The following is a 15548-nucleotide window of genomic DNA, read 5'->3' on the forward strand; positions in this document are numbered from 1 at the left end:
GAGATTGCTGTTGGCGCTGAAGGCTTGGACCTGGAGTGTTCTCGCGAGAACTTGCCGGGGGACAGCTGGAATGTGTGGGCGTAACTTGTTTCTGCTGAGTCGTCGAAGGCGGATGCGTAGATCTTAAAGGTGCCGCTTACTCGAAAAAGGGGGAGCCAAAGGGATGATGTCTACGTAATAAGGCGTTTGGTTTATAGGAAACCTGCAGACACCATGTAATATTTACCAATGTACACCCTTAACAACCAATTAGATACTTGTACACCCGTAGCAACCAATCAGATACTTGTACACCCGTAGCAACCAATCAGATATTTGTTCGCTTGTAACAACCAATCAGCTATTGATTTCCACTTCCTGCTTGGTTGTTGTTGTTGTGTGGTACTTTCACATTGGCAATGTACTACTTTATATTCCAACACAACAAAGTATTCCTATTTGAGTTGAGACATTTTATTACCACTTTTGGGCAAAGGAAGCCAGAGACAGCAGAAATGTACCCACTGTGACGCCTAATAAACTTAAATTATAATATAAAATGCAATATGTTACAATTACACAGTCATGAGAAAGTACATCTCTGCTGTGAGAATAAAGCCCAGCGCATAGTGGTACCACAAGTGTGGAGCCCTGACGAGCGATTATAATCTTATTGTTATCATACCAATTACTTTTGAGCCCCTGAGATGAAGTGATTGTGTTAAAAAAAGGCTTTGGTTCCTCACATTTTTATGCAATCTTTTTGTTCAACCCACTGAATTAAAGCTGAAAGTCTGCAGTTCAACTGCATCTGAATTGTTTCATTTAAAAAAAAGTTGTCTCTGTCCAAAGATTTATGGACCTAACTGTATGTTCCAGCGCCATACAGTTGGTCCCAGTGCCTTCTCATAGGTACAAAGATCTTTGATTCATTCAGTATCTGTTTGTTTAATCCTATATGAACAAGTTTCCAGGGGCATTTCTGGCGTTTTTGATGCCTGAGGCAACCTGTCAGATGCAGTCCCCTCTCACACCCGCATCAGAATTCTGGCTCTTCTGGTGCAGAGAGTGTAATTATGAAGAGCAAAAGATCTGAATTTACCATGACCAACTTTTTGCTGCACCTGCTCACCTGCAGGCTGCTGTCTCCTCAGAAGACTTTCTCAACTCGCCTCATGGCAGCAGCGACCCTGCAAGTTTCCTAAATAGTTCCTTTTTTATATCCAATGTAATCCCTCAGTCTCACAGTACAGCGACAAGCAAACCCAAATTTCACGGTATCCTACTTTATACCTACAGCGATTAGGGTTGCCACCCAACCGGTATTTAACCGGCCCAGCCGGAAAAAAGGGTCTCAAGGCTGGTGCCGGTATTAAAAAAATACCGGCAATTACATTGCCGGTAAAATTCTGAGGGGAGGAACCGCCACTTAATTTAAAGCAGCTTCACTGCTCCCTCCTCCCTCCCTGCTTGAAATAACCCAGCTATGCAGCGCCTGTCACGGCGCTTACGTGACATGGAAGGTGCGATTCTGGACTGCAGGCTGTGTTTAGGGTTGTCACTGCCGGCTCCGCCTCTTTTTGCGTCACGGTCTGCCCCTTTAGTACCCACCCCCACCACTGGCCGGTAATTTTTTTTTAAAAAGGTGGCAACCCTAACAGCGAGCCCCTAACTTGTACATAGAGCAATCCCTAGATCATACCTCTCAACTTTCCTGTTTTTGCAGGACGGTCCCGATTTTGATAGCTCAGCCCACAACTGTAATAACACATAAAAAACACAGAAATGTGTTCAAACTTTCATAACCTGCCAAATTTTGTACCATGAACATGGTAATTATGGGGTGTGGTGACAAAAACAGGGCAAGGTCAAAACAATTTCACCACACTGTGCACGCCAAATCGTTTTGTCCCTCTTTCTATTAACAAAATGTTGGGAGGTATGCCCTAGATCTCACAATACCCTAATTTATACAGGGAATTTACAGCTAGTCAAAAAATCTAGTACAGGTATAGGACCTGTTATCCAGAACGCTCGGGACCTAGGGTTTTCTGGATAATGGATCTTTCCGTAATAAGTCTACTAGAAAATCATGTAAACATTAAAGAAACCAAATAGGCTGGTTTTGCTTCCAATAAGAATTAATTATATCTTAGTTTGGATCATATACAATGTACTGTTTTATTATTACAGAGAAAAGGGAAATCATTTTTAAAAATTTGGGTTATTTGGATAAAACGGGAGACGGCCTTTCCGTAATTCCGAGCTTTCTGGATAACCGCATGGAAATTGTGTCTTTAATTCATAACCATATGATTGGCACAATGAATGGGAAGCAAAGTAGTTACTGTTGTGTGCTTTAAGTAGCATGTAGCATTACTTTGCATTGCGTTGCCAGGAAAGTGTTATTGAAAATATTCTCTGAGAAAACATCTTACTGGTTGGGTTGATAAAAGTTTTTAGATTTAATGATATCAGAAAGAAGTGATTATGGCAAGTCAAGTATACAGTTTGCCCCACTGGCCTTCATGTTGGGTGGCTCCTAGGTTCCTAAGAGTTTGCCTGGGGACTATGCATATGCTGTCTTAAACTAGGGATGTACCGAATCCACTATTTAGGGATTTGCCCAAATCACAAATTTTAAATGAAGGATTTGAGGTGAATCGTAAGATTTGAATTCAGTTCAGCCAGACCCTTGGACTTGGCTGAATCCTGCTTAAAAAGGCTGAATCCCGAACTGAAACCTGGATTCAGTGCATCTCTACTTACAACAGCAGAATTGTATCAGGGGCTGCATATCTGAAATAAGACATTCTTTCAGAGCCTACATTCATTAATCCACAGCTAAACACCCCTTGCAGAATCACATTATTTATGAACAGCAAGACTTTTTGATCAGTGGCCCTTAAACTGTTAAACTACAATTGCCAGCCTGTGGGAGGGTGCTGGGAGTTCTACTTCAATAACAACATAAGGAACTGCTGTTATCATTTTAGTCAACTGTTGCTATTGTGTACTGTTACTGCCATCTTGTTCTTCATCACCATCTTGCCCTACTCTCAGCTACAGTCTTACCCTAATGTTGCCCCTTTCCCTTTATGGTTCTGGGAGTTCCCGCAGTCTTGTTGGTGACATTTATCAAATAAATAACACCATATTTTATGTTTTCGATCAGCAACATCTGGCTAAGCGTTACATTTTAAAAAGAGACAAATAGCTAAAAAAATGACAATGATAAACCCCTTGGTGTCGGTGCTTAATTAGCGTGGCAAATGATGAGCTCTTTATAGATCAGACTAATGTAGATTTAACATATTCTCACTGTTGTTTTTGTTTTGCTGACTGTCAGATTTGTGGCATTGAATGAGTTAACCTTCCAACCTCCCCCCCCCATTGCTTCCAGACACTCTCTGCAGCATAGAAACAGCAGCAAATGCTCAGTTGGCTGTATGTCTCTTTAAGAAGAGGTGGCAGCCTGTCTGCTGTAGCAGTGTTGGAGGAACTGCTTGTAACTGGCAGTGTGAGAGCGGAAGGCCCGGTTTGCCTGACACTGCATTGCAGAACCCAGTCTGTGAGTATAATGACATGGACAGCACATTCCTGCCTTACAGTGCATAGTAAGCTCTGCCTCTCCCTACCCACAGCGCATATTGGCACATTCAGTATCTGCAGTGCACATTCACTACATAAATAGCATTTCCCACACTAAGCTCCTCCTCTGTTGCTGCACACACATTGCACTGCTGCTGGCTTCCCCCTAAATGACCACATTATGATTGGACAGCACTACTCTTGTACTGTGCCCTGGGGCTGGGACACATTGCCCTCCCCCTCCTGTTGACCTGCCTGGACTTGCTGACTGCCGAGGATGATTGTGATCTCACTGAATAACCACACACTAACTCTCTATTTCAGGACACTGGTGCTGAATGAGTCGGACTGAGTTCCAGATGAATGGCTCCCCAGGAAAGTGCCTAGTGACCTTGTTTAGAGCCGTCCAACCACATACATGACGTGAGACAATCACCTGTGTACTCTTGCTGATTATGCACCTACCTCTGATTGGGACCTGGCTAGTGACTTTGTCACACAGTAAAGCGTTACTGTTATAGTGATTGTGTGTACAGCATCACTAGCTCTTCTGCTATGGCCTTCTTGCCCAACTTTTTACGTAGGGGCAATATGTTATCTCCTAGACTTCAGAACTGTAGGTGCCAATCGTCCACTTCAAATACCCGACGTCTAAGGGTCCTGGTGGACATGGATGGGGTGCTGGCAGACTTTGAGGGGGGCTTTCTGAAGAAGTACAGAACTCGCTATCCCAATGAACCTTTCATTAGACTAAAGGACCGCCAAGGATTTTGGGTCTCTGAGCAGTATGGAAACCTAAAGCCTGGGTTATGCGTAAGTTAATGCCATATTATTTGTATAGTCCATTGTATGAGGTCTGTTCCTGTAGACACAGACGTCTAAGAAATATTTTACTGCAATTACTGCATTGTTAAAGTGTTTATAGTGGGTAAACATCATCTGAGAAAGGAAAGCATGGTACAAATTGTAAATGCACCAACCCATTTTCTCTACCCTTGCAGGAAAAAGCCATTAGTATTTGGGAATCAAAGAATTTCTTTTTAGAGCTGGAACCTCTTCCTGGAGCGGTGGAGGCAGTGAAAGAAATGGCCACTTTGGAAAAGTAAGTGAATCCTTATACTCCAGCAATTTATAGAATTTAAAATAGAAGACTGGTGGAGGGGGGGGGGTCTGTTTTATTTAGGGATGCACCGAATCCTCTATTTTGGATTTCGGCCGAACCCCCGAATTCTTCGTGAAAGATTCGGTCAAATAGCGGACCGAATCCGAATCCTAATTTGCATGTGCAAATTAGGCGTGGGAAGGGGAAAACATCTTTTACTTCCTTGTTTTGTAACAAAAAGTCAAAAAATTTTCCTCCCCGCCCCTAATTTGCATATGCAAATTAGTATTCGGATCAGCTGGGCAGAAGGATTCGGCCGAATCAGAATCCCGGTGAAAAAGGCCGAATCCCGAACCGAATCCTGGATTCGCTGCATCCCTAGTTTTATTTGTCTAAACCTTACAGCAGAGGTGTCCAAACTGCGGCCCAGGATGGATATAAATGCGGCCCAGTTTGAAATGCTTGGTTCCTGTCACAAAGGATATGGATCCCCCCCCGGACCTAATGGGCCTGCAGGCTGCCACTACTTGGTGCCTGGCATTGGCAATTCAGCTTGTTGTTACTGCTGCGCTCTGGTTGTGCGCATATGTCTGACTTGCGTTCTTCACGTGCGGGGATAATCAGAGAGAGGCGCATTGGTGGAGGGAGCAGCTGTGGAGCAAAATCAGTGCGGTTTCTGGCTGCTTGTGCTGAGCACTTCACTGAGTTGGAGCCCTGTATTCTCCTAAACTGCTGCAACACTTAACATTAGATCTCACTGGCTCCTCCACTACTTCGGCGAGCAAACAAATGGGAGGGGGCATGGTGGTGAGCAGGTTTGTGGGCTGTAATTCTTTTTGGTAGACTTCCATCCAATCTGGGTGGGTGGGGGGCTGCCAGTGAAGGAAGAGAAGGGGAAAAAAAGAAAGAAATTAAGAAATAAAGATATGGAAATAGGAGAAAACAAGAGAATGAAATAACACTTTGTGCTCTCTAAGTCCAGACACATTAACCACCTCAGTCTGTCGTCTTGTAAGGAACAGGCTCATTATGCCAGGTTGTAACAATGTGGTGACCTATAGAGTTGGGAGGAGGGGGGACTCTGCCTATTGCCCGGTTAGTAATAATAGGAAGTCTATTTAATATCCAGGTGTCCCATATTCCAGTTTATAACTCAATCTGGTTATCTAATTGGTATTGTAGTTCTTTTCTGTGTATTTTCTTTACTTCAACGCAAAAGTGATTGTGTATTTCATGTGTGGCCCCAGACATTTTTTACTTTTCCAATGTGGCCCATGGAAGCCAAAAGGTTGAACACCCCTGCCTTACAGTTTTCTGTCCATAATAAATCATGGCTTCTTGAACAGGAAGTGGAGCATGCAAAAAGGAAACAGCCTTCCTCTAGCAGCAAAGACCATTGATCAATCAACAATCTGTTTAGAGACAAAGCTGATCTGTACATTGATATGACCACATTTTGATTTGGCTCAGATGTGATCTCTAAGGCTGGTCTCATGCCAGTGCTGGGCCTGGAGTACAGTTTAATCAGATTTTGGCCAGTTATTTTAAAGCTGCAGACTGTTGGACACACTCAGAACTCGCATCAAACAGAAGTCAGTCATGTGAACACTTGGGGATATATTTATACCTGTGGCTGAAACACTGCATATGGCTGCATTAGTTGGGTTGCTTCCTTTTCTTATCCCTCTTTATTACCTCCCCTATTTATAACATTGACTATTGTGGCAAACTGGCAGCTTGAACACGTAATTTTTACGGGGATTAGTCAATGGTGAGCAGGCAGCATAGGAAAAAGGAGCATAAAGACAGGGACACACAGGCTTCTTCAAGGAAAACACACGTTTATTTTCCCACTTTGCACCAACACAGTGTATTGTCCACAGACACAGGGGTGACCATTTTATCATTCAAACAAATAATAAAATAAAACCTAGCCCATTGGGCACTACCTTCCAACTCTGGAGCAGTCCCTGACTAGGCTGGGCCCCTTGTGGACTACCAGCACAACAAAGCAATTGTTATGTCTCACCACTGTACTCACAGTCTTGGAGTGAACTTTTTAGCCGCCTGGCTTTTCTTAAATGTCCCACACAGACAACAAATCTGGCTCTTAGTCACAGCCACGGGCTCCCTCTGCTTCATGCAGTATTAGGCGGCACTCCCAGCTCCTCTGGGAGTTCCCAACACAGGCAGGTCTCCTACCTGCTGTGCCCTGATGAGAGACACTCTCCCATTCTAATTAACTTTAAATAGTCTTTCCACAGGACAGCTTTCCTGTGGAAGGTGAACTCCAATCTCTGCACTGGATCTGCGGAATGGAGTCCCTGGCTACTAAAGTCTTTAAACAGAGCACTGATTCTCTGTTTAGTAACTCCCTTCCTGGAGCCTCTCTCAGTACCTGGGGCGAAATCAAAGGCTAGAGTGACCTTTTTCCTCTTTTTCCTAGTCACTCTACCACACTATATATCACATATTACCAGCTGAGCCAGTAAACTACCTGCCAGATGGCAACCCCATGACTCATGTGCACTAAAAAAGATCACAGTACCTTTGTCTGCATCTGATGCAGGTACCTACGGTTGATTGCAAATGCAAAATTCAGACTGGGGTCAATTCCTTATTGACCCCAACACACACACTGTTGGCTCCAGTTAATAAATTTATATCTTTATCCACCCATATCCCTCAACCCCATGAGCATGGCGCTTTCATACTGAGATTTTTTTGTGGTGTGATGAGAGATGTTGTGCCCATGGGGCAGCCTCCACATCTGGACTGAGATTCAAAATACAAGTACAGAAAGGTTCAAAGAGCTCCATATGGGCTCAATGCAGAATTTCCAGATTGCAAGTTTGTGCCCTCTTTAGGGCCTGGGTGCAAAGCAGTATAGCTGTGTACCCCTCATCATTCCGATTTCAACTAGTGAACCCACAATGCACCATATGGCAAATGTGGGTACTGAGAAATATGTCATCTTAAATGTTACATAATTAGCGTGACAGTGACACTAAGGGGGTTATTAATTCAAGTATTAATGGAAAAAATAATCAAAAAATTCAAGTTTTTTTTTTTTTTTTTTACTATAAAATCCGAATTTTTAGTAGAAAAAAACTCGGGATTTATTAAAGCCCAAGGCTGAAAAAAGTCTGAATCTGAAAATCCGGCATCTCAGACCTGCCGAGGTTGTATTTAAGTCAATGGGAGAGGTCCCTATCCTATTTGGAAGTTTATGTGGTCTGCGCTGGAATTAGCCCAAAAAATGCAAATATTTCTGACTTTTCAGGCAAAAAAATCTGGCTTTTTGGGAAAGACTCGGGTCTCAGGGTTTTTTGATGATTTTATTGAGTTTGTACCCAATCCGATTAAATCAAGCTTTTTCAATAATAAATAAGGTCACATTGTGTATTCTCATTTGGTCAGACTTTTTTATTTTGCAAAATCGGATTTTGATAAATAACCCCCTTTATGTCTTAAAGGACATACTTATCCAGATCTCATGGAGATGCACCAAGTAGTTTTCATACTCTAACAACAATAACTTGATATGGTCCAACTACATTAAATGAATGCCTGTGGTGTGAACAAGGCCTAATGAGGGAGATGCAGAACACAAGGAGAACCTTTCAGAGAGGGATAACAATCAAACTACTGTATTTTCTCAAAGATTTCATTTCCAGGAACTGAAAAGAATAGCTCATATGTAAAAAGCTTAAATGTAGTATATATCATAAACTATTCTAAAAACTCAAGCTGCTTTGTATGAGAAATAACGGTGAACAATAGATTTGTTACATGTTAAAACGTTACCTTCCCTTCATTGTATTTACTAGTATGTTTTATGTGCTGCCACTGTACAAGTTACACTCTAGAACTTGTTTTTTAATACAGTAAGTTGATATCTGATATCTTTTTGCTTTCTCACAGCACTGACGTCTTTATATGTACCAGTCCCATCAAACGTTACCAGCACTGTCCTTATGAAAAGGTGAGATAATTACACCATCCACCTTCTCTTTATAATTTGTTTATATTTTATGTGGTTTTGTCTAAAGAGCCAAAGCATTCCCTAACGTGTTTATTACATGTTTGCAGGAACAGCCCCCTAAGTTTGCTCATAGTCTGTACAGAGAGATCCCATAAAACTATGGCAGCATAGGTATTCCCCTGTACTAAGCACAATTCAGCAGGAACAACCCCTAAGTTTGCTCATAGTCTGTACAGAGAGATCCCATAAAACTATGGCAGCATAGGTATTCCCCTGTACTAAGCACAATTCAGCAGGAACAACCCCTAAGTTTGCTCATAGTCTGTACAGAGAGAACCCATGAAACTAAGGCAGCGTAGGTATTCAACTGTACTAAGCACAATTCTGCAGGAACAGCCCCTAAGTTTGCTCATAGTCTGTACAGAGAGATCCCATAAAACTATGGCAGCATAGGTATTCCCCTGTACTAAGCACAATTCTGCAGGAACAGCCCCCTAAGTTTGCTCATAGCCTGTACAGAGAGAGACCATATATATGTACCAGCATATGTATTCCACTTATGCATACAATTTTTAAAGACGCTTTACAAATTCTGTATGTGCCATCTATCACATTGTTGCTGGCAAATTAGACCTGTGTTCCTGCCTCACCCCTTTAAATCTGCCCCAGACTGGGTTTAGTAACCATGATACAGAATGTTATTCCTTTTAAGGGAGCCCTCTATTTCCTGTATTGTTTTTACAAATGCTCAGTCAGTCACAGGGTCTCCAACTGTACATAGACATTACAGTGGGCTTTGTGCCTATCCCCTAATGACCAGCAAAATATTGCTGGAGTTTTCTCTTGTACCCTCTTCTGCTCACAATGCCCATTACATCAGATGGCTATTATCCTACTGCAGCAAATAAAATATTGTTAGTTAGGGATGCACCGAATCCACTATTTGGGATTCGGCCAAATCCTTCATGAAAGATTTGGGACAGGAAGGGAAAAAGTGGAAAAAAATGTTTTACTTCCTTGTTTAGTGACAAAAAGTTATGTGATTTCCCTTCCTGCCTCTAATTTGCATATTCGAAACCTGCTGAGAAAGGCCAAATCCCAAACCAAATCCTGGATTCGGTGCATCCATAGTTTTAGTGCATAACTTTGTTTAGTATGTTAGTAGCGATGCAATGCAACAAGTTTGCTTTATGATAGACCAGATAGACCAGCACTATCATGCAAGAGTTTTTACTTTGTACATAATGGGGTTATTTACAATGAAGAACACAATGTACAAAAAAGGGCTGTAATTGCCTCCCACTTCCCATAACCAGTAGTCTAATATGATCCTGTTGTTGCTGTCCACTAGTGTTACATAGGAAACAATGCTAGCTATTTCCTTCTCTAGTAATACAATACAACTGTAATATGTGGGAGCTCAGCAAGGCACTATGGAGAAAGCATTCCCTTAAAGGTAAAGTACATCTTACTCCCATCTAAAGTGTATAAACTACTGTTTATTATATTTCTTTATCAGTTTCTGTTGAATTTACTCAGGTTTTTATCATACCCAGTTTCTTACACAGAGCATGGTTTTGTTTGGTTCATTTAAAGACAAAAATCGGCAAGCACTCATAGGATAAAATGATCAACTTTATTTCAGCAACTTAAAAACATCAAACATCCTGACGCGTTTCATATCGAAGATACGTAGTCATAGGCATAGTACTCAAATGTGTTAAACGGCTTTTTAAATACATGTGCCGGAAATAATATCATTCATTAACTCCAACTCCGATTACAGACAAAACCATTTCTAACTGAACTGAAATAAATCGTAAACGTAAACTTGAATGGACAGTATAGCCTATGATATCTTTAGTCCATTCATTTCAATATACAATAAAGCTTTCATTTAACATCAGCATAGTGACTTAGAGACAGTAACATCATTGAAATCATGCAACTGTTTACTGAGGCTTAGTTCCATTCCTTGTTACTCTCATTGTAATTATTAGTCATTATATGTTATTTTTGTTTATTAATTTTATTAATAGTAATTTATACACCCAGGTCATCGAGGATGAAGGGTGAACGATATACGCTATTTGGAGTAGTTATTGCTATGTCATGTATATTTAGAAGGATTCTATTTTGAGACTGGAGAACCAAAAGGGATTAAGGGCAGAGACACACGTGGAGATTCGGGGAGATCAGTCGCCGGTGACAAATCGCCTCTTTTTCGGGCGACTAGTCTTCCCAAACTGCCTCATGAGGAAACTTTGGGCGAGTTTGGAAAAAGAAGCGCTCTGAGTGCCATCCCGCCGGCAATTTCGATTCTAGTTGGCGGAAGGCAATTCGGGGGGAGTAGTCGCCCGAAGAAGAGGTGATTTGTCGATGGGCGACTAAATATTCCCGAATCTCTGCGTGTGTCTCTGCCCTAGTGGTTTACCACTTTTAAAAATAGGAATTGAGCTGAGCTATATATGAGCTATATATTTATTTGTTTGGTTCATGTAATGTTGTACCGTGTTAGCCAGTCACAGGGCAAAAAAAAAAAATAACAAAAAGGTGGTATAAAGATAATCATTGTAAGCTTTCAGAACATTTTAGTTCCTTTTTCAAGCTGAATGTAATGAAGCTGTAGTGTTCTCTGATATATATATATATATACAACATTCAGCTCATAGATCAAATGACCAAAGGAATATCCATCTCTGTGTAAGGTATTAACAAAGTCATATACAAGGGGACATGCTTGAGATAATGTACAACATAATAAGAATCAAAGTGTTTGAAAATAATTATGGCTAAATTAATGGAGTGTGAAATGAAAGAAATTCCACATGAGCAGCTAGTCCAGTGTCCCAACAACTGCCTTTATTTCTGGCTTGGTGCAGGCAGTTCTTAATCCACATAATTAGCCATAAATCCAAGGTCCAGGTTCAGTCCCTTCTCCAATGAGTTTTTATTGGTTATGGCAAAGCGATGGTGTATATTTCTCTTTCTCAGACTTTGACCAGTTTGGATCATGCAAAGCCCTTTCTCCTTCAGAAGGTGGTGCTAGGGGCCTGTCAAACCCTCTAGCTGCCTTTTGGAGCCAGTTCATTACTTACTAAGGCAATTTCCCAACTGAATTAATGGCAGCATTCAATGGGGTGTTACTAAACCCTGTGTCAAAATAATTTTAAAGCCCCCTGCCATAAACTTTCTTCATAAGTATTAATTGAAACTGCTTAACAGTCAGTGCTTCACTACCCCCTATACCTTGAGATAGAGTCCTGCGCGGAACCAATTTATAAGACCAGACCCGACCCACCCGCAGCCCGCGACCTGAACAGCAACTCGCACATTTACCCACCTTGATCCCCTACCCGTCTCTCAACTGCATTATCCACAACTCAATCCGCAACCCGCCGACCACCATTAAACAGGAAGCGATGGTGCTGTAAAACATGATCATGACATGATCAAAAGTGGGCAGGGACAGAAAAGTTTTGTAATATTTAATAAAAAGGAGTAAAATATGACAATATAACATAAAATAAGAAATTTAGATGAGACTGCAAGCCACAGACCCACAGACCTGCATCTATACCCGCACCCAAAAATCCTTCCCTCATCCCGCAAGGTACCCACTTTTTTTGCGGGTACCCCGCAGGTACCTGGCCTGCTGCAGGACTCTCCCTTAAGAGCCCCTCAGCATGTGTAGGGTCTTCTTCCACTATAGCAGGGGCCATTAACCTTTTATACCTGTGAGCCACATTTAAATGTAAAAAGAGTTGGGGAGCAACACAGGCATGAAAAGAGCTCTTGGGGTGCCAAATAAGGGCTGTGATTGGCTATTGGTAGCCCCATATGAGCTGGCAGCCTACAGAATACTCTGTTTGGCAGTACAACTGTTTTTTATGCAACCAAAACTTGTCTCCAAGCCTGAAATTTAAAAATAAGCTCCTGCTTTGAGGCCACTGGGAGCAAAATCTAAGGGGTTGGTGAGCAACATGTGGTTCATAAGCCAGTGGTTGGGGATCACTGCTCTATAGTAATACCCCTTCTGTCCCCAAGGGAGAGAGCACTAGATTTCATGACATATTGAGCCCAGCATTTCCATCTTACCACCTAAAACCGTGGAAGTCAACCTTGTGTTCAAAACAAAGGCTCACCATTGTGTTTGTGTTCTGCTTCTTGTTCCTGTTGCACAGTACGCGTGGGTGGCAAAGTACCTCGGGCTCCAGTTCCTGGAGCAGATTGTTCTGACCAGAGACAAAACCGTGGTGTCTGCAGACCTTCTTATTGATGACCGACCTGATATTATTGGTAAGTTGAGTTTTATTATGCGTTAGTTATTAGGCCCTGTAGCTGTCATTTTCTAAATGCTTCAGTTTAACAGATTTTTTTTTTTGTGGTTGCTGTTGAAATGTTCATTTAAAAAAAGCGAAACAGGAAAAGAGTTTAATATATGTTCCCTTTAATAAGCAGCTTTGTGCTTATTAGTAGTATAATCTGCTTAAAGTAGTGGTTCCCGAATTGTTCCTTGTCCCTTTGGGAGGGTTTAGTGCAGTGACAGTGGGATTCAGTCTTAACGACTGTCCTGATGCACCTGAAATCCCTGATTGAAAGCTACCATGAGATTTGGGGTGAATATTTGCTGCTGTAGATATTATGGAAGCAGCGGCTGAATGACTGATACACTAATATTTTCCCATATATGTACCTATTTCATGGGCAAAGGGATGTCCTGAACAAAGGTTGGATTTTAAAGGGGGCACTGACCAAAGATTGTATCATGAGGGAGGGCTTGAACTTAAAGGAGAACTAAACCCCTCATTGTGATAAGTCCCCATTGGCCCCCCTCCCTGCCTCCCCCCTGCACAGTCTTACCCCTGATTCTTTCCCCTCTAGTAATAGCGACGGCAAATGCAGAGTGAGCGCAGCAGAGTGAGCGCAGCAGAGCTCACAGGCACCATCTTCTTCTCTTCTGTAATCTTTGTGAAGTGAGTGGCATATTGGCGCATGTGCATTTTGAGCAATCTTCCGGGTCGTGACAACTGCACATTCGACGAAAGAGACGGCAATTTCCGAAGGGGTGGAAGAAGACAGGAATTTACCAAAGAGAATAAGATTGCGCCTGTGAGCTCCGCTGCGCTCACTCTGCATTTGCAGTCGCTATTTCTAGAGAGGAAAGAATTCAGGGGTAAGACTGTGCAGGGAGGAGGCAGGGAGGTGGGCCAACGGAGGGGGGCCAGTGGGGAGTTATCACAATAGTGGGTTTAGTTCTCCTTTAAAAAGCTTAACAGCCACTGGTCTAAAATCATTTAGGCTCAATTTCAAACAAAGAAGTAACAAAGTTACCCATCGCAACCAACCAGTATCAGCCCCCAGTATTCATAGAGTTAGGTTCATTATGCCAGTTTTCATTCTTGTGAACTTCATTTGTAGGTGCTGAGCCGAATCCCACCTGGGAGCATATCCTCTTCACTGCCTGTCACAACAAACACCTCCAGCTCGCTCCCCCCAATAGAAGACTTCCATCTTGGAACCATGACTGGAAAAGCATCCTGGACAGTAAGAGAGAGCAGGCACCATAAAAACAAGGGGCCCCGTCTTTCAGAACCATGAGGTGGCCCAATCAGAACACTCCATTCCGCATAGCCCTAGTATTCTAGGGAGACAATCCACCCACTTTTGTCTTGTATAAACAGGTGCGTTAAGCATGGAGTTTCCAAGTCTGGACCTTTACCCTGAGTTGATCCACAACATAAATAGTGTCAGCTTGGTTCTTCCAGGTTCTGTATGGAACATACACATTAATAGCTAAAATACTGTTATTATTATTATCCTTAATTTATATTTGTATTTATATAGCACCAACATGTTCTGCAGTGCTTTACAGCCATTATATACCATTCCTGCCCCAGTGGAGCTTATTCACACACACTAAGGTCAGTTTTATCAGGCACTATTTAACCTTTCTGTTGGTTTTTGGGGTGCGGGAAGAAACCAGAGTACCCTGAGTAAAGATGCACAGACATAGGGGGGAACATAGAGACTCCTTGCAGATAGGGCCCTGGCTGAAACCAAATCTAGAACTGCACCACCATGTTGTTTTGTATCAGCCACTTCAAAAACCATATTCCTCATGTCCCAGAACCCTTACAATATATTTATATCCCAGAATGCTTTGTACCAATGGCCTCTTCCCAATTACCCCAATACTATGTGCAGTTAGTTACCAACCCTATTGTGAATGCCCACACTTGGGATAATGTTGGTGGCAAGTTTAGAGAGAATTGATCCATCTTTAGTGTAGCGCCTGCAATTCAATGTGGGAGAAGCAATTCTATTTTGTCGAGAAAGTGCTCCTAGCAAGTGCTTTGCCACCCGCACCAGGAGAGAGCTTGCGGTTTGGGAATCCAGGTTGAACACATGCACACACTGAGGAGTGATCCAGCTCGCTTATTATGCCCATGTGTGTGTGATTTAGGATTAGTTGACTACTCTCCTGATCTTACATCTAATGCATGTGCATAATGAGTGAGCTGGGGGACTTTTTATTATATGCATGCATGCAACCAATATGGCTGCCCACACTGGGAGCTCCCTGCTCATCATAGTGCTCACTATGACATTTTATGCCCCAAATAGTATGGTTTCCCCCAAACTCTAGTAGTCCACAACTTTGAAGTGGGGGATACAATTACTATGATAAGTGCCCTTTAAAGGAGAAGTAAACCCTTGCTACTAAAATCCCCTACCCCACACAGACCCCCCTCCCCCCCAGCCTAGGGGTTACCTTTGCTAAATGCCCCTAACTTTTTACTTACCCCTTGGTGGAGATTCAGGGCAGCCATCTTCTTCTCTTCAGTAATCTCTGGGAAGTAAGTGCCGTATCGGCGCATGCGCAGTTGG

General features: G+C 42.4%; 1 protein-coding gene across 3 annotated transcripts; it reads left to right on the forward strand.

The window, feature by feature from the left end:
- The first annotated feature begins 40 nt into the window (after positions 1-40).
- Positions 41-15451, forward strand: nt5m.S (5'(3')-deoxyribonucleotidase, mitochondrial-like). Of its 3 annotated transcripts, XM_018239319.2 has the most exons (7): positions 41-129; positions 3383-3550; positions 3895-4383; positions 4572-4672; positions 8597-8657; positions 12842-12956; positions 14079-15451. In XM_018239319.2, exons 3-7 carry the CDS (start codon positions 4126-4128, stop codon positions 14225-14227), a joined length of 684 nt encoding a protein of 227 aa, XP_018094808.1. In that variant the 5' UTR covers positions 41-129; positions 3383-3550; positions 3895-4125; the 3' UTR covers positions 14228-15451. The 3 variants fall into 3 exon arrangements, with proteins under 3 accessions (XP_018094808.1, XP_018094809.1, XP_018094807.1); XM_018239320.2 differs by lacking the exon at positions 3383-3550 and having other exon boundaries at positions 57-129; XM_018239318.2 differs by lacking the exons at positions 41-129; positions 3383-3550 and having other exon boundaries at positions 3626-4383.
- The last annotated feature ends 97 nt before the right edge of the window (positions 15452-15548 follow it).

Source organism: Xenopus laevis, chromosome 9_10S, assembly GCF_017654675.1.
Source record: "Xenopus laevis strain J_2021 chromosome 9_10S, Xenopus_laevis_v10.1, whole genome shotgun sequence".
Classification (NCBI taxonomy): domain Eukaryota; kingdom Metazoa; phylum Chordata; class Amphibia; order Anura; family Pipidae; genus Xenopus; species Xenopus laevis.